The following is an 18,877-nucleotide window of genomic DNA, read 5'->3' as shown; positions in this document are numbered from 1 at the left end:
CATGCAGGTGCAATCAGAGGAGTTTACCTCCCAGCAGCACTTGCGGCTCCATTATGAGGCAGACATCCACACAGACAAGCAGACGGACACAAACCAGTTAACCAGACACAGTGTGTGACCTTGAGCAGGAGGGCTGCCTTTCACGCCAATCGCTTCGAGTGGGGTGCACAGCAGGAGGAACAAGGAGGAGGGCCGCATGCCAGAAGGAGGTGGTCGTGAGAGCACACATAAAGAAGAGGTGAGGTGTGGTGATGTTGGCATCAAAATATAATAGAGATATGTATGTATTTATAATATCTACGACCATTATATACCCTGCACGGAAGAGCAAAATAAAAAAAGTGATCGAGGTTATCTACTTAAGCATAAAGGATAATGAGCAAGCTATTAATTGTGGTGACGACAACCCAAATGTTGCCGAAGAATATACCTGTGTCTGAAGTCTTGAAAGTCCACGAATCCAGAGGATCTGGCCGGTACTCTTTAGGTCACCACTGCCAGTGTCCTCAGCGCCAGACTCCTCGCTTTCTGATTCGACCTCGGACTCGGAAAGCTCCTCCTCCACATCGGAGACCACAGGACGAGCGACAGGCACGCTTACTGCCGCTCCTGCACCGGCCGCGGCGGCCATCTGATCGCCGGTGGAGGCGACACCACCTTCCGGAGCCAATGCCAACTCCTGGTAGAGCACTGACTTGCGTGGAACAGGCTTTCGTTTGCGTCGTGGAATTAGATGCTTTGGAACTACCCACACCGGCACCGAAATCACTAACTGTTGAAACAGAAGGGGAGACGAAGGATTTTTCATCTTGGTCAAGGACCCAAGGTGTGAGTCGGAATCTCACTGTACTAAGGGTGTAAAAGCTACATCTCTATTCCGGTGAATCTCTGACATTAATTGTGAATGATATCGAAAAAAACTGCGTACCTGTCCCCAGATAAGAGAACCAAGGCCAAAGAAGATGCACCAAAGCCACTGTTCCACATTCAATGGATGAGTGGAGAAGGCGTAGCCGCCAAACTGGACAATGATCACCTGAGAGGAGTAGAATAAACGAACTTGTAAACGCAAAGAGCGAAAGTACAAAGCTAACTCTCAAAGGTATCCAAACTAAGTTGGATTGAAGAAAAAAAGTGAAATATATTTTGAAAGAAGTGCCAGGTTATTTCGATAAAATAGGTGGGAATAGTATGCTCACTTGTAGGACAAAGGTGGTGGCCCAGATACCGACAAATAGGAGGTTTCGATGGAGCCCCTCGAAGACGTTGCGTTGACCATGGATTTTTCTGGCATTGAGTTCATTGAACAGTGTCATCAGGACAAAGGTGTTGAAGATGACGGTGAAGTGCTCAGTTGGTCGGTTCTGCCCCTGTGCTGACAAGCCCCGTCCGCTGTCCACGTCTAAGAGAATCTCACCTACACGACAAAACAACTTTATTTACAGACTTACAAACACAACCACAAGTGAGGTTTGTAACCTGAACTATTAATTATTTGGAGTAAAAGATACACAACTGTATTTTTGGTTTGGTGAGAGCTGACTATCCCATATTCTGAACAGAAATTCAAGTATACTCCGGTTAGCTTTCGAACAGACCGGAAGAGAAAGACCATCGATCGTTCGCTTACGCCCTCGAGGACTGCTGTGAGATGAGACGAATCCAATTTCTTCTATAATTTCATACCCACCCCTCCCCTCCTACATAGCAGGCGTGGTGCAGATGCGAGAGAACACACCCAAAATTCAAGGGTAGAGCGCGAGGTGCTGATAAATTGGTCAAGAAATGAAGGGATGAGCATGCCTGAGAAGATAAGATAGAAGATGACGGTGAGCTGGTAGATGGCCTGTCCCGAGATAGCTTTGATCATGGCGCGGCCGATGATGGGTTTGGTGCGGCCGTAGGGAGCCCGCTCAAGCAACTCTTCTGAGGGAATCTCCGTGGCGAGGGCCAACGAAGCCAGAGTGTCCATAATCAAATTCACCCACAGCATCTGCACCGCCTTTAAGGGACTGTCCTGTAGACAAAAAATACCATACTCAGTCTCCTTCCCATTTTTGGCAAACATGTTAATATTTGCTCGACAAGAGGATTTGGGCAATGTGTTTATTATCGTACCTAAACCGATAGCATAAAACCGTTCTAGTCTTACGAAAATTATGGACTATTAGGCGTTCAGTACACTACATGGGGGATGCGCATTCCTCAAGACTGCTAGTCAACATAAATATTTGCACCTATGACACAAATGTTAATAAAACATAATTATTGGTAAATAAGGGAGATTAATACTACTAATTAAAGATATTAATAGGAGAAATACTATTTCTGCGGATGGTGGATCCGTGCAATAGCAGAGCTTAGACCACGTAACATGTGAGTCGTCTGCTTGTGATAAGGAACAAGGCTCGAGCCTTGTCATGGCTTTGAAATAGAGTTTAGGAAATGCGGACACAGGCGCCATCAAAGAAGTGGCTGTGGACCTTCGTAACCAAATTACTACGACTGAAAATCTATTTATTCGAGTCGTTTATTTCAACGACTGGTCGTCAGCTCCAAGGTCACCTCACCTTAATGCAAACTGAAACATCGGAGCAAACTAAAAGAAGGCATTACTTATTTTCTTCGGTGGTGCAGTAGATCCAGGGAAGTTTAAATTCCTACTTTCAAAAGAACGCTAGCTCCCTATGAATAGAAAAGTACACGTGAAAAGTAATTCGCTCGAGATTTACGCCAATTACAAAAACTCCAACATGCAGGCAGTGATTCTGCCTTGCCGATGATACGCGGCACATCCCCAGGATTAAATTAGCTCCTTTCCAAATACATATTGAGGCGCATTTGAGGAATTCGCAAATGTATTTGTTCACCAGAACGCTTTTAAAGAGATCTGGCAATTTTCGTTAAACACCAATTCTCCAGTTAGTAAACGATAAAGCATCGCCATAATTGCATAAATAAGAATTCCTAATAAACGGGTCCACAATACGTAGAATCTTAATCGGGCCACTCACCGTAATGAAGCAGGCACCAACGAAGGCGACAATCACAGCAACCACATTGACAGTGAGTTGGAATTGGAGAAACTTGGCTATTGAGTCGTAGACATTGCGACCCCACATTACGGCCTTGACAATACTGGTGAAGTTGTCGTCAGTGAGGATGATATCGGAGGCCTCCTTAGCCACATCGGTGCCAGCAATGCCCATGGCAAAGCCAACATCAGCCTTCTTCAGGGCGGGTCCATCGTTGGTGCCGTCTCCAGTGACCGCAACGACCTCACGGGAACGCGTCACATGACTGTCGATGATGCCCGAGACGAGAGTGTACTTGTCCTGAGGCGAGGAGCGCGCGAGCACACGCAGCGTGGGCCAGATCTGGTCGATGAGCTCCTGCTTGACCTTCCCCGTGCGGGGGTCACGTACGCGCTGATTGAAGGTCTTTCCCTCTAGAATAGTGCAGTTGTCTCCCTCTGAAATGATGCCGCACTTCAGCGCGATGGAGCGTGCCGTATTAATATTGTCGCCCGTCACCATACGCACAGTGATGCCAGCACGCTGGCACTTGCGGATGGCCGCGGGCACCTCCGGTCGCACCGGATCTTCAATGCCCACGATTCCCAAGCACGTCAAGTCACAGATTAGGCTAGCTTCGTCCTCCAGATTTGCTCGCCTCCCATTCGGTAGCACGAACTCGTTGCTCTCTGGAGTCACACCTGCCAAGCAATAATGGGTACATATGCATTAGCGCCTTTTTTTCACTACATTTCAACGTTTTTTATGCATACTTCCAGCTAAAAGTTTGTAGTCACTTCAATATATAAGAGACTGTACCGCATCCATGTAAATGCGAGGAGTTTCTTGGGAATACTTTGTACAAAACAAGACACGGGTGAAAGAAAATTCCATATGACATGAGAAATATTTGCCAACCATACTGAGAACCCGCTGTGAGCATAAAAGTTGTCAATCTTTTGAAAAAATTCAGCCAAAATTTGCAGGGATTTCATCAAAACAATATGATAGGTGAGAAGCGTTATTGTCACTGAGATTGGAATCATAGTGACCGAGACCCATACCACCCCTGCACGATGATCAAAGTTGACTGCAAAGGCTCTTCAAAAACAGAATGATAAATCACCAATTGGCATAAAAATTGATGGCAATGGAGGAGATTTTGTTGAAATATTTATTGAAATGTATTGACTGGAATCAAAAAGTCACTTAAAATTAAGCCAGAAAAATTCATTTAATTCTAACATAACTGATATTTGTATTGTATGTTTGCAATAAGAGAAAAAGACTGACATGGATGTTGGAGGAATTCCTAAAAGGGAAGAAGTGAACACTTATCCAAACCTCAATGGATTGATTTCACCACTTAAAATGACCCAAATTTTATTATTTGTGACAGAGCTCAGGACACTGAAAGCGTATATTTCTTCAAAAATCGTATTATTTCGACAAGAAAGCCTAGTGGTCACGAACATAGGCACACAAGAGACAGAAAAGGTGACACAAATGAAAACCCTTTCCTATTGGGACACTGGTTCTTACGTCAAGATCTCTCTCGGGCAAACACGCCCTCTCCCAGCCAAACAAACGGCCACCGATGAGCTTGTCAAAATCTGTGGGTACACAACTGTAGACAGCGGCGCCAATGCCAACTCGTGCTACGGTAGTGAGAAGCTCCAGATGAATATCGGCTTCCCCTCTGCAAATACTACACCATTTCAGACTGCAATGAGATTCGAATGGGAAACTGATCAATGGTGAACATAAAACAGACTGGTAGGTAGGATGGAATAAAGGAATGACGCACCGTTGCCAACGTAGTTTTTGTAGGCGATCGCGATGGTGCGTAGGCCGTCAGAGGCCATAGGCTCAATAACCGTCCTCACGATTTCCTCCTGCGCTGACTGTGGAAATGGCAAGGGCTCCCCACCAGCGCCGAGTATGAAGGAACATCTGAAAGAGGGATATGAATGCCATTGGAGAGGGAAATGCCATAAACACACACACACACACACACACGGATTCCAATCCTCAAATGCTGGAAGAAACATTCAAATAAGCAGTAATTTTACACTCGAAAGCTTTAGGCAATAACCAAAGCAAATTATAGAGGATGAGAATTTTCAGCAGAAACAAAGGAATTCAAACATTTGACAACTTGCTTCATCGACTAGATTGTTCTAGGGATTCACGCACACTAAAACTGCTCATAACTCGAATGCAAAGCTATTTGAGAAAACACGGATTAAGCTTATAACAACAATAAAGGACTAAAGAATAAAAAAAAACATTTTAGTAAAACTCCTATGCCAATGAAGCTTGCTGCAAATAACTAAGTTAAACGTTAGCATTAAACCCACTTCAAGCCATGCAAGTAATCCCCAAAGGCTGTTTCAAATTGTAGACAAAAATGCCACCAAAATGCTCTCTGAGAAGAGGCGAAAATTCATCTATTCACAAATAAAGACTCGCTGCATAAGGCTTTTTGGTTAATAGTGGTGTTAAAAAGGGAAAAAATTGTACGAGCACCAGAGAACGGAACTAGAATATCGGCATTGCCAAAGGAGCGGCTAGTATAGGGAAGAAAAAAAGTGGCACTTTCCCGAACGTCAATGGTAGCACAGGAGTGGGGGAGGCATACGCACAACGCCGATATGCCGCACCGTCAAATGGTAGTAGACAAGAAACATGCATTGGAAGATCACCAAAAGGAATAACAAATAATAATGACGAAAACCCATCCCACCAGTTCCCACTAGTAAACGCATTTCCCTTCCTCTCTCCCCAATATCAAGGCGAGGTAACATGATAACATCATAAATTAGAAGCAGAAGATTTATACTTCCCAAAGTTTACGATCATTAAATGATTTGATAAGCAGCTAGTTAGGGAATATTTATATATTAAAATAGTTTGTGACTATAAATTTCAGAGTTTTGGGCACATAAACCTTCCCTTTAGCATGAAAATCACTTCAGTTATTACCAAAGAGTTAGGTGATGAAATTACAAATTAAACGATAGCACCTTATCACTATTAGAAGGAGAACGGTGGCATGACACTACCCGATATTAAACTCTTCGAGAAACTCAATCTCCCAGCTTGGAGAATGGGTTTGCTAAGAAAAGGCAGTATTAAGCTTCTGAAAAATGGCATGTTTGCGTGAGCATAGATCAACTCGGCAGCCACTAGGGGCGGCGACGCTTGCTGCCCCCTCCTCCGCCTACTGCGATGGAAGAGGAAAGACCGACTGAGAAATCGATGTTGGTGCGATAGCGGGCGAATTGTGGTTCGAAAAAAGCACCTGTCTGGACTTTTTCGCCAGGCCGTGACATATCGGCTAAAGTTAACGGCGGTGCAGTCACCACCAGGAGTAACAACAGCAGCAACAGAGTGCAGTTGCGTGAGGCAGAAGTGCGAACTGCCATAAAGTGAGGCAGTGTAAGCTGTTTAGGGCATGAAGTAACTGGCAGTGACAGCAGCTGGTTGGGCGTTAAAGGTTATGCAATGGCTCTTTACTTCCACCAAGACAATTGCAATTTGAATAGCTTTTTCCGCTCCGGTTATAGAGGTATTTTTAAGCAGGATCAAATGAGCCCGAAAGTACACCAAAGAAATATGCGAAATGGAACACAACGCAAAGGTAACAAAATGGTGATGAAAGTGGCACAAGTGACTCCAATTACAGCCTGATCCAAGGGCGACAATTACAGTGTACACACGCATGAAAAGCAGCAGGAGCAGTAATAAATAAGGCGGTTGTGGGACAGGGGAGGGCAAGCAAGTGATTGGGAAGGGAAGATGCCGAATGTCTGCTCCCCTCCCAGCGTCGGCACACGTACGGAGGGAGACAAGGGAGAGGAGGCTGGCCACAAGCAATCCGTAATTGCCACAACCATAGTACTCTCGGGCGATCTCGCAGCCACATCACAGCGATGCATATCACATTGCCGCAAAAGTGTTGCGTGCGCATGTGATTGAGTGAGGAAGGGGCTGCTAGGGCGCGGAGGGAGAGGGTGGCAGCACGAGAGTATATTCGTTTGGAGGCTGCATATTTTCATGCTTGATCGAAACATTATTTCCAAAATGAGGCAGATTTGAGCCTATGGAGCAGTTTGTGATCCGACCTTTTGTGGTCACGTCTTAAATACTAGACGCCAACACCTTCGAAACTTCGGTGCGTATCTTGGCCATCAATACAAAAAACTACGAAGTTAATGATACTTAGCATGGCCATCAGTCCAATGGTCAACCGGAGAAAAAGGTGCTGATACGAGTCGGGGATGAAGAATTAGACAAGGCTACTAGAACTGAATACGATCTAAACACCACTCTAATGACAAAAACAATTGAATCTTGCATTTTAGGTGAAAGCAGCATTACCCGTCTAGTAAGACTTTCCGATAGTGATAGTTGGAAAATAAAGTTAACACATTACAACCATGTCCCCAAGAAAAGAGCTGTAGTCGAAGAACCAGCCTGTGTAAGAGCGTAAATAGCATCACACCGAGTCGATTATTTCTATTAATCTTCAGTCATGACTCCAAGGCTCAGGAGTATGTAAAGCGATGGAAAGTAGTTGAAATTCCATAGGAGTCAAATGAAAGAAGTGGTGTTTATTTGAAAAAATACAAATATGCTACAAATTAATTTGACATAGTAATGGCAGAAAGGTGATTTAGGTAATGTTGCAGACAAAATGCATTACAGCAGACAATAGCGTTTGGATGAAAGCTATGTGTTAATTTAATGATTTTCTACTATTTTTAAATTGTAAGTTGCTACCGTAATCATCGTCCGCATGCCTCCTTCACAGCCTGTACAGGGCAAGTCACAAGATGGGCGGAGTCTTTTCCGTGTACTTTCAAATCTTGCCTCAGAACAGATAGTTTGCCGTACTGGCGATGACAGCTAATCAAGAATAGGGCAAACTGATGAATAAGACGGCCATGGCTGTATTTAAGCGAAAAGAACACTACTCTGCAAGAGAATGGTCACTAGGTATACATTAGTGTATGAGAAAGGCGTCGGAAGGGGATTTGTGAAATGCAGGATTTGGCGACACTTATGGAAATACACTTTATCTCCTTTAAAGTAGCCTGCTCTACCGAAATTGCTTTTGCTTTGAAGCATCTCTTGGATTACCATTCCTGAAGCATTTCCATAGGTCGCATAAGCTTTTCTTTTGTGGTGTTAAACAATTCAAAACGCTAAGAATTAGTTGGAAATTTTAGTTCAAGAAGCATTACAAAATCAAGTGATATAGAAGGAGGCAATAACGAAGCTTGCATTAAGCAGTGATTGTATTGAACTCGAAGCTAGTAGCGCAAGCATACTCACTACGCAAAATCCGTGGGTTTTTCGGCCATAAATCTGGCTGTCCTCTCCAAAACGACCCAGACGAAGGCGGCATTGCTATTAAGATTTGCTTTTAAAATTTTAGCAATTTGAAAAAAATTCACAACGCCAGACACACAAGAAGCAACAATCAATCAAATACTTGACTTTATTTGAGATGGCATTCCCGATTTCACCCCTCGAACCACTCACTCGGAGCCATTACTTTCTAATGCAGTAACAGTATGAAGAAAACTTATGTTAGAAAATGTGGTGAGAATTTTATCATGCAAGCGCCGTTTAATGTATGCTCTTTACTGAATTATTTCAAAGTGCGCAGTAAATGAAAAAAAGAGAATTTTTAGGAAAAAAGGAAAGGCTAACGCAATTTTCGGCAATCAAACAAGAGTGATGCTCTAAGTGGACCATCAATGGTGCTTTTGGGTAAAACCAGGATTAGAGAAGGAAAACTATTTATTAACATGATAGATCGAGTTAGCAAATTAAATTCACTTATGATTCATAAGGAAAGGGTGGACTCATGAAGTAAAATCTGAAAAAGCGAATAAACGAAATAAGATGAACCAGACAATAAGTAGACGAAAATAATAAAATTATTTCGTGCCAGGATGACGCCTTTGGTGGTCAAGCGTACTTATTTACAGAAGGAACCCGCAACAAACGGCAGCAAAGAAAAAATGATCGAAATTGTAAGATGTAGGCAGTGACTAGCACAGCCAAACTTCTCGATCAGTTGTCAAAGCATTGCGATTGTCAGAGGAATGAAAGCAGCAGCAAGAGCCTTGGATTTACGTGAACAAATTCATATTTTACCCCTAGAACTGCGAAAACAATTTGGCTTTAAAACTAATGACGACTTCCGGACATGCGAAAAAGGGAACCGGAGACAAGTATGAAACAGACACGCACACATGACCTCGCAGCTTCGCAAACACCATTGAAAGCTATTCTCCGACGCAAGCGAGGCGAGTGCACGCGTGGCCGAATCGCGTAAACGGATGTTGCACGTAAAGGACAAGAAAATTCTCACCAATTTAGCGGGTACCAATGCCGTAGCAGACCTCCAGCTGAAAGCGAGAATGTTGATGATTGGGCAACTAAGCACGAATATATTGAAGAATCACGATTCAGGAAACGCAGATGCTTTGATGTCATGCATGAACTCAGACAGTGTGAATTCAAATATACCTTTTCTTCACTAGACGATTGGGAGGCTAGACATGAGGCACGAGGCAATAATTCACGTCGAAAGGTGAAAAGGACAATTACCAATTGCTAGGTTCATGGAAAATGGTCTTTGATGTGTTAGCTATATTTTACGAAGTGACGCCACGCGGGGAGTACGTTTGTGTCGCATGAGAGCAGTCCGTATTTTACACATTAATGTGCTGTGACTAAACCACGTTAATACTCACTTTTTGAGCACCATCTCGGATGCACCCTTGGTAAAGACGGTGAGACCGCGCTTTTTCTGATCGAGGCTGCGGATGATCGTACTCATGGACTTGCGCTCAGAGTTGAAGGTGAAGACCTTCAGGAGGGAGTCCTCTGGCCACTGTTGCCGAATGTCCTCGTAGGAGGCACCCAACGTGTGCACGAAGCCCAGCAGAGCACACTCCGTCTTGTTGCCCAACTGCGTTGGTAGATCAGTGGGTCTCTTCGGCGGCTGTGAATTAAGGAAGAATTTTTTTGACGTAAATAAATCAACGTGTATACGCATATGGGAAATTCACAAATCCCACTGTGCTATAAAGTCCCTTTTTTACTTATTGCTCGGCACAAGCTCAGTGATCTTTTGTGGCTATAAATCCATCCCCTTGAAGGATAAACAATAAGCAGTGCAGGATAGTCGCAGGAAAAGCCAGAGAAATGCCACCATCTGCTCAATTATTTATACGAAAAACCGATTGCCAGTTAATGAGCTCTTTTAAAAATTAGAATTGAGTTTACTTTCATGGGCGACCTGACCGGTTCCTGTCAATTTACGAGTGGGCGGTGCAGCTGCCCCATTTTACTAAACAAAAACCCAACCCTTTTATCTGCTACATTTTGTGTGTGGTATAAACAATATGCAACCACTTAATGGCCAGGAATATGCTGGCAATGGTGAAGTATCAAACTCCCTAGGAAGAAGAATGAAGTCGGTGTCTCGCAATGGTGACCGATGGTAGCTTCCCTTAGAGGGGACATCAATATTGTTCAAAGTTACATTTGCACATCGATTCGCCGAAGAATTAATGATGGTGGTAAAAGAACAGGGGTGGCCCTCGTTCCCGGGGTAGGGAGTTGGAGGTGCGAAGGCAACAGACGCGGGTTCGTTTCGTCTGCAACGATGGGTATGAAAGTGCAAAGACGCGCTTTCTAGATGGCAAAGAAAAAGCACGTCCACGCGCCCACACTCCCCCTGGAGTTAAAATGTAAATAGGCTGGGGGAGAGGTTCTCCAGGGCCTTGTGACTTGCTAAGAATGAGAGCAAAAGTTACGCTAGGACCAATAGACCTGCACAAAACAGCCTCGTGCGAAGATTGATGAGCGACACATTTTCAAGTTCAGTGTGCTACATACTGTAATAAGGACAGCAGCACCGCGACAGCTAAAGATACTCGTGTAGCCACGCTGCAACAGATCCTGAATGAAAGGAGAAAGGAACTGTTTTGCCCAGAATGGTTGGATAAAGGATACTCTCCCTAGCAGGTGTGAAAACAAATGGGATGGAACACTCTTGCCGACAATGGTTTGCAGGATTGCATGGACCACAAGTGGAGGCGAGAAGTCAATTTTCACGCAGGTGTAATGTCAAGATGGAACCAATAACACTGAACCACCTCATTGGTGATAATGTGCAGTTACAGTAAGGGAGAACATTACCGGTGATTCGGGGTAAGTACACAAGGCTATTTATTATTCCAGAAGGCCCCAGAGGTTACTTAAAGGGTCGCAAAGATTTGAGCCGTATTGAGAGATACGCCTTTGGTTTTTTACTCCTAAACAGAGTTAATAGGTTTCGGTCGAATATCGTCGAGTCAAACAGCCGTTAGCATACTGATGGAGAGTAAGGTACGCAGATGATTTAATAATAAGACAATACAGAGCAGTCAAAAACACTGCTGAATGGGGACGTGAACCAGATTTTTGATCAAGTACGAGAAACGGCATGCAATTATAAAGCGAACAGCCTTATCCCTTTACGGATCGTTTTGAACGATCAATGAAAGTAAAAGATGAGCACGGGAAGTCATTATCGTATGAGAGGAAATTCAAGCGTTCAAATATGGAAAATGACACGGAAGGCATTAATGAAACCGAAATGAAAGGGGTTAAACCGACCAGACGGATTTTGAGTTCGCAGACAGCAAATAAATAACACCATCCTTGAAGTGAGGGAGTACATATCTTTTGTCAGTCCGGCTAGACAGCTACTAAAGCTGATGACTCTCGCATTCATCCCTTCACCTGATGTTTGAATAAGGCAAAAAATAACACAAATACCAATAGGTGCTACTTAACCCGCCTCACTTGATCTCCAACCCATTGCGTTTTTTTGCAAATGAATGTCGTACTATCGTTCTGAAATTGAGATCTGCATAAAAAATATGTGCAACCTGTCCGTAGATTTACTACACTTCAAAGTGAATTATCATTTAAGTATAATTATTTCCCTCTTAATAATTTTGGTCGAACATTTCATCAGAGGGAACGCATGAGCGTGAGCATGTGACAGTGGCTGGCCTTTAAAGCCTCAAATGACTCATGCAAGAGCGGATGTAGTTTGGAGAAGAGTAGCAAGCCTCTCATTTTTAAATCATTTTTTGTAAACTAGAAATATTTTTTAATTAATGAAGAGAGTGAAAAAAAAACTTGAGAAACACCATTTTTGAATCATGCGGTAAAGTGAAATAAGGTCTGAATTTTGGCAAGCAAATGTCCACGGACAGTTGATTGAAAAGTTCAGAAAAAAAAGGCTGTAGCAATAGCTGTTCGCATAGGGAGTAATTTGGGTTATTCTTCAATTAAAATCGTGAACACAAGCAGGACCATTGCGAAACGGAAGTGATTTCGGACTCAATAAACTAGGGCTCATCCCTCCCCACACTGAAAACAATCGTTTCATCTGTGGACTATAAATCACAAAATCAGACAGCGACAATTCAAAAAGGCAAGAAAGTTGCATAGAGACAGGATTTGAGGGCATAGTTAATGGTCGAGGAGGTACATAACCGGTCATTCAAGGGAGAGGTAAAGCGAAATAGCGAGCAGAGGGAGCGACAGGAGAGACTAACCAGAACACGAGAGGTGTATCCGCTGTTGATGGCAATGCCGTGGATGACGAGGTGAGCCAACTTGGGGTTGAGGTGGCTCAGTTTGGGCAGGTTGTTCGGATCTTTGGAGTGACAGCCACCTAGGTAGCATTGCACCACGGTCATGCGATTGGTAGTCAGGGTCCCTGTTTTGTCCGAGCAGATGGCCGTCGCATTGCCCATCGTCTCACAGGCGTCCAAATGGCGAACCAAATTGTTGTCCTGAAATTCACACAACCAACCATTTAGCATCAGCTTATGAAAGACCCAAAGACACAACTAATCAGCAATTCACGACTAGCAATAAGAAGGGCTTGGTGTAATAATTGACTGCCTTAGATGAAAAAGTTTTCTGTCGATCTGGAGGACGTCAGATTGGATTCTACCTTTATGGGCGCACTGCTTTGTGTGAATAGATCATTTATACATGCCGTGAAATTAGAGTTAGGGTGGGTTCTATAAAAAGCGAAATAGCAAAAGGTTAAGCAGTACCACTTTTACCAAATCAAAATCTACAAATGTTTCAATAAAAATCTAATCTATGCAACATTTGAGCTAAGCAGATTTTACCTTCCCTACGTAATCTGGTAACAAATATCACAATTTCGTATGCGATAAGGAACTTGTTATTGTGTTCGCATACAAAGATGGGTATATGCAAGGGTTTTGCGGGAAGGTTCTGCGACAAAATTGTGCATAGAGGAATAAAGAAAAGCACAAAATGCCCAAATTTAAGCGAACTATGTTTGGCACAAAAATATCCGCATATCTTCGTCGAAACGACATATAAGTAGTTACTCACACCTCAGATAAGTTTTCCATTGGCCGAAAAGGAAATGGGAATGAGCATTTGCTTAAGTGAGGACTAAAGCTGGGTGGGACACCAGTCGGGACCTACCTTCATCATCTTCTTTACAGAGTAGGCGAGAGAGATGGTAACAGCGAGAGGCAGACCTTCGGGTACAGCTACCACCAACACGGTGACGCCGATGATAATAAAGTGGATGAACTGCTTCAGATGCACACTTGTGTTCCACGACTCGCCCTCAATGTAGTACGTGTTCACGGCGAATTTGACAAAAAGAATGACCACCGTCAATACAGCGATCACCGTACCTGCAACAAGGAAAGCCGCACTAGCTGTCTCGTAGCTCACCCTTCATTTACATCACCACCGATTGAGAAGAGCCGCTCAAAGTTACTAAGTTAAACACCCTTTCACAAGATCAAACAGTTCGGCCTCAGAAAAAAGTCACTAAACGATTCCTGAAATACCGTTTCAAGATAGGAATAAGTACAGGTAACCCTTGTGTAATGCGGTAATGTGCGGTTCGATTACCAGAAGTGAAAATCAAGAGCTGCGATTACAACGTCCTGATTATGATCAGGCATCGCAAAGCAAGGAATGAGCGGATATGTAGACTACATGTTAGTTATGGAAGAATTGGAACAATAAAACGAAGCAACTGGTAAGATATTTATCCATTAAAGCTGAAGAATATACCAGACAAATAAGGATTCGGTCAAAGACAAAGTGAAGGAAGGGCAAGGTGACAAAGTGGCGGCCTACCGATTTGTCCAATGACCCCGGCAAGGTGATTGAGCTTCGCCTGGAGCACAGAGGACTTCTTCTTGGGACGTTTCTTCCTCTTAGGCGCCTCCTTTTCCTTTGCGACACCACCGTTGTCGCCACCCTTGCCATTCCTCGGCAGAAGAGGCTCGAGATTTCGATCGTCACCGGTGCCCATGTGGTCCACCAGATTGTTCAAACGACCCATCTCCACGGCTAGAGGTAGGAGAAAAAGAGAAACGAAGATAACACTACATTGCAAACTTAATCTCATATCTGAACCCGTACTGTATTGCAACCACTGCGATTAATAAATAAAAAAATATGTTAAGTGGTTGATTTTCTGGTAACCGTTCCCCTATGAGAGATAAAAACAGACAAAATTTTACCCAAAATTACCTGGAATAGCTAAATAAAAAGAACTGGAACTTGAAATTTAACATTACTTCCTCTGAAGCAAAAGGATAATTTAATAGACTAGCTTAGAACATGACGCTAGTAACAGCAGGGCGTAATTACTGATGTAGCGAATTTGTAGTCAGAAAAAAAGATCCAGTATTTTGTTTTTAGTTTCATTTTGGAGTAAAAACGCAAGGAAATCTTGTTCTGATATCATTTTTTCCTTCGAGACATCTGAAGTGCGAAAAAAGGATTGCATAGTGAGTGAACGAGAGAGTGCTTTCAGAGTGGGCACTTCCCTAAAGCCTATAAATTATCGTACACAACAAAAGACAAGGCAGAACTGAAGGAAGAAATTGAAAGAGGATAAGCAGATGGACAAGTAACTGAATGGAGAAAACAAGGGGAAATGAGGTGGGGCAAGAAAGATAGCAGGAGAGAGGACATGCTGATACTTCAACGTAAAAAATAATAGCCTAATGTGCATGAGGCAGGAACTGAAGTTGCCTTCGCCACCTCGCCAGAGGCAAACGGTCAGAAAAGGAGTTCAGACCCAGCAGACCTTACTACTGCATCTCACCAGCCATTCCTTATCTCAGTATTGTTATACAAGGAGCGAAATAAGTATGAGGCATTCGAAAAACGTCCGAATTTGCGTAAAACACAATGAAAGGGCAAAATAGTTCTCAATGGATGGGGTCCACCCGTATAACGATGAGTTAAAAGAATGGCAGATTTCTGAACTATCGAAATAATCGATAGTAAAATTTAAATGTAAACAGTCTCAAACATCCAATGTAAGATTTCGAGTTCACTCCAAATATCAACTTACTGGCAGGATGTGGGCCTGTGCCCCGGTGTCCAATGCCGTCAGCCATGCGTTGTTTATTGTTCTGCATCAACAAAGGAGTCTGAGCGGAGGCTTTTTCGACTGGTGCCACCGCCGCAGTAGCGGCCACCGAGGCATGGGTAATGGTCTCAGTGGAAGGCGGCATCGGAAGTCCCCCGCCGGGTACAGTATCCATACCGCCAAAGCCCTCGGTAGCGCCCAGAAGGGTAAATATGATACCCGCCTGTGAGTGGACCCCCACCGCCGTCACTAGAAACTTGCCAGAGCCCTCCATCACGTGCGTACCTAGGCAAAATTTTCGATTTCACTTAATCTACCGCTACTTTTGGAGGATAGATATGAACAGCTATTGCGAGCTAATTGTTAAATGCAAAAATCATCACATGAACAAATAAGGTGAAACTTCGATATAAAAAAGTAGGAATAAAATTTAGGAGTGTTGAGTGCACGCACGCACTGTACCACTTGTATTAGTTTCGACTGTTAATGAATCAAGATATCTGTTCAAGGGATTGGAGGATACTTTGAACCCAAACAGTTGCTGCTTGGGCGGATACAGTCAAATGTTAGTAGGAACGCAGAAACCACCGCAACCTACTGACAGAACTGACACATACCATGACCTCATAGCACCGAAAGCACGTTTGTGCAGAACACGCATCAAAATCCGAACGACCCTCAATAGTGCAGTTGCATGTTCCGGGTCGAAAGTCGTACGTGTATGAAAAAAACATTCACTTCCATATGGCCACATCATAATTACTGGTTAAGCGCAAACTTTACTGCATAGAAGTAAAAAAGCCATGTGCAAACCACCTTACTAAGTCCTCTAATAACCAAGTCCGCAGAAAAGTAGGGAGCTTCGCAACCAATAAACCTATACGGTAAGCGGAAAAATTTCTACAATAGAAATAACTTCAGAAGGGTGCCTTTCATCGTATATATTTAGTCACTTTCCACAAATTTAGATTATAATATTTGATATGGATAAAAGATTTACAATTTATGGTGAGACTAGACAAATAATAAAAAAAAACCCATCAAAAATTACTTTTGCTGCATTCCAAGATGACACCTCGAAAGTTTCTTAAAGCTGTAAAACAGGGTTTTATCTTCCGGGGAGAGGGGATCATACAAGGCGTTGGATCTTGTGCATCCCGAATATTTTGGGCGTTAAAAGATATCTGACGACCTGTTGATATTCACTCCTCAAAGCGGGTGCTAAGAGCGCGATGCGCTTATCAAAGGTGGAAGTAAGCGATCGTGGGAAGTCTACACCGGGGTTAGTAATGATCGCCAATTCCATAAATATCGACACATCTTCTAGTAGGCTAGATAACTCTTGCTGCAATATTAGACGGTGTTAATTATTTAGACAGAAAAAGGGCGAAGGCGGTGCACCAGCTCTTCACGGTGGATGATCAGAGAACCGCACGGAAAACAGCCATAGCCAAATCCAATCAGTACAGAGCGGACATCAAAAGATGTGGAACCGACGAAGTCCTCAAACAATCGGCAATCATCTTTCGTAGGAGCAATACAAGTCCCTCACACGATATTTATTTTTACCACCATCCCAACGTATGAAAAAGTGGAGTTTGCAAAGAACGCAAGTAAATGCGGTACCTTTTTGACGATACACCCATTAAAATGGTCAATCTGTGTTGATGCCCGCCTAATGTACGTATCCGCATAATCAAATCCACTTTATCAATTAAATTTTGTAAAAATGCTAGTCGTGAATGCATTTTCGAATACGATAACAATTTTTAAAATGTTCGTACAATACGAGATACAGTGGCAAAATTCAACAAACATAAATTTAATGGTCATCTGGGAAAGTGAAAAGAGGGCTCAAAATCTCCAAAACGAAACTTGATAAAACCAGCAATAATGTTATTAATTCCATTTACAGCATGTTTAGGCTACTTTTCGTCAACACAGTATATGACTCGCATTCAACGGTGGCAAAAATGGGCTTATTAAGTTAACCCCCTAAGGGACACATCTATAACCCGTTAAAGGCTCCAATGGGACCACCTCAGGCTCCACCTCGGGTGGACTGTCATCAGTTTCAGTGTTAAACAAATTACCTTATGAGGTGAGAAGGGTGGAATTTGGGAAGGAAATAAAGAGGAGAGGCATCCACGTATGCTACCTGAGTGCGACTTTGACAGTGTAACACTGTCGACGCTCATTTTTCACTATGGCATAAGAATAGTGAATTTTGATTAAATCTATTTTATTGATGAACTCAAACACTACCACCGGCACTACTGCTACTGAGCCATAAATATGGCAAATTTTCCATCCATTCTTCCACTTAAAAAACCGTGGAGGACCATGTGTACGGGGGAAGCGTAACGATAATCCTTTATGGGGCTGCACACAGACGTCTTTGCTCCCTCTGTGGGCGGTCAGCTTTGACAGGGTCAACTACAGCGACAATAGCGACTGATCCTCACTCCAACGGCACGCTAAAGTGGAGATAGGACAACTTGGCACTTGAACTGCAAAATAAGAGGAAGAGAAGACTCAAAAGATTTCTTTCGCCAACTAAACTAGAGACAAAGGAGAAGCAACGGTGGATGTGCTAAGCCAAGAGTTAGTTTCAGAAACAGACTATTCATTATGCAGTCCGACTCAATCAACAACAACCCCTAAAAACCATCGTTGAATAGAAGGAATGAGCCGGTATTGTCTTTCAACGTTGCGTAATGTAGGTCAGGTTAGGTGTAGCTTCCAAAGATATGCTCCATGCTCCAAACACAGGGGCACCACAGCAAACCGCCCCTTCAAGTGAATGTGGCAAAACGAAAACGAAATAACGAAAACGAATAACTCGTAAATGCTCCAAATAGCAGTGCGAAAGCCAAAAAAGTATTTTTATGAACTTACAGCGCCAAGTAAAGTAGTGAAGATATAAATCCACATTTCAATCTTGACGAAAATGCACGGAATGCACGCGTTTCATGGTTATTCACACCAAGTTCAAATTAAAATTGTCAACAGTTTCGTTTGGGGATTGTCAAAAAATTTACTAGGGAAGCATCCATTCAATGAGCACATAAACCATTTTGTTTAGCAACTTTTTACTACGTTGTAGGCAAAATAATTTGTAGAGCCTGAAAAAACCTATCTTTTCTATGGGGTCTTTAATAATGAAGTGAAGCATGCTACCTCGTAAAGACGGCCGGAATGCTTTTCATTAACTATCTAGGAAAATACATCTTTAAGGATAAAACCATGGAACTTTGTTCATTTTCACACATTTGGTCCCCAATGCTGGAGTACTCCGTGGGTGTTGGCAAAAATTACGATTTTTATTATAAAAATTAGCAACTAAACCCCAATAGAAAGCTGACTAAAGTACAGTGGATTGGAGGAG

The 18,877-nt window shown here is 43.1% G+C and overlaps 1 protein-coding gene across 1 annotated transcript in view; it reads right to left on the bottom strand. All coding sequences in view use genetic code 11, as the record gives it.

The window, feature by feature from the left end:
* Window positions 1-18,877, bottom strand: part of EGR_00223 (Plasma membrane calcium-transporting ATPase) — a gene marked incomplete at both ends in the record, with an annotated part of 39,684 nt that overhangs the window by 12,166 nt on the left and 8,641 nt on the right. The window contains 13 exons of the mRNA XM_024489472.1: window positions 431-772; window positions 929-1,036; window positions 1,200-1,412; window positions 1,739-2,017; window positions 3,015-3,715; window positions 4,822-4,967; window positions 6,319-6,435; window positions 9,788-10,038; window positions 10,938-11,000; window positions 12,653-12,892; window positions 13,569-13,786; window positions 14,241-14,456; window positions 15,472-15,774. Of these exons, the coding sequence (XP_024356150.1) occupies window positions 431-772; window positions 929-1,036; window positions 1,200-1,412; window positions 1,739-2,017; window positions 3,015-3,715; window positions 4,822-4,967; window positions 6,319-6,435; window positions 9,788-10,038; window positions 10,938-11,000; window positions 12,653-12,892; window positions 13,569-13,786; window positions 14,241-14,456; window positions 15,472-15,774 (3,197 nt within the window). The remainder of the gene's footprint in view (window positions 1-430; window positions 773-928; window positions 1,037-1,199; window positions 1,413-1,738; window positions 2,018-3,014; window positions 3,716-4,821; window positions 4,968-6,318; window positions 6,436-9,787; window positions 10,039-10,937; window positions 11,001-12,652; window positions 12,893-13,568; window positions 13,787-14,240; window positions 14,457-15,471; window positions 15,775-18,877) is intronic.

Source organism: Echinococcus granulosus, assembly GCF_000524195.1.
Source record: "Echinococcus granulosus chromosome Unknown EG_S00001, whole genome shotgun sequence".
In the NCBI taxonomy this organism is placed as follows: Eukaryota; Metazoa; Platyhelminthes; class Cestoda; order Cyclophyllidea; family Taeniidae; genus Echinococcus; species Echinococcus granulosus.
This window is presented reverse-complemented; position numbering and strand designations above follow the sequence as displayed.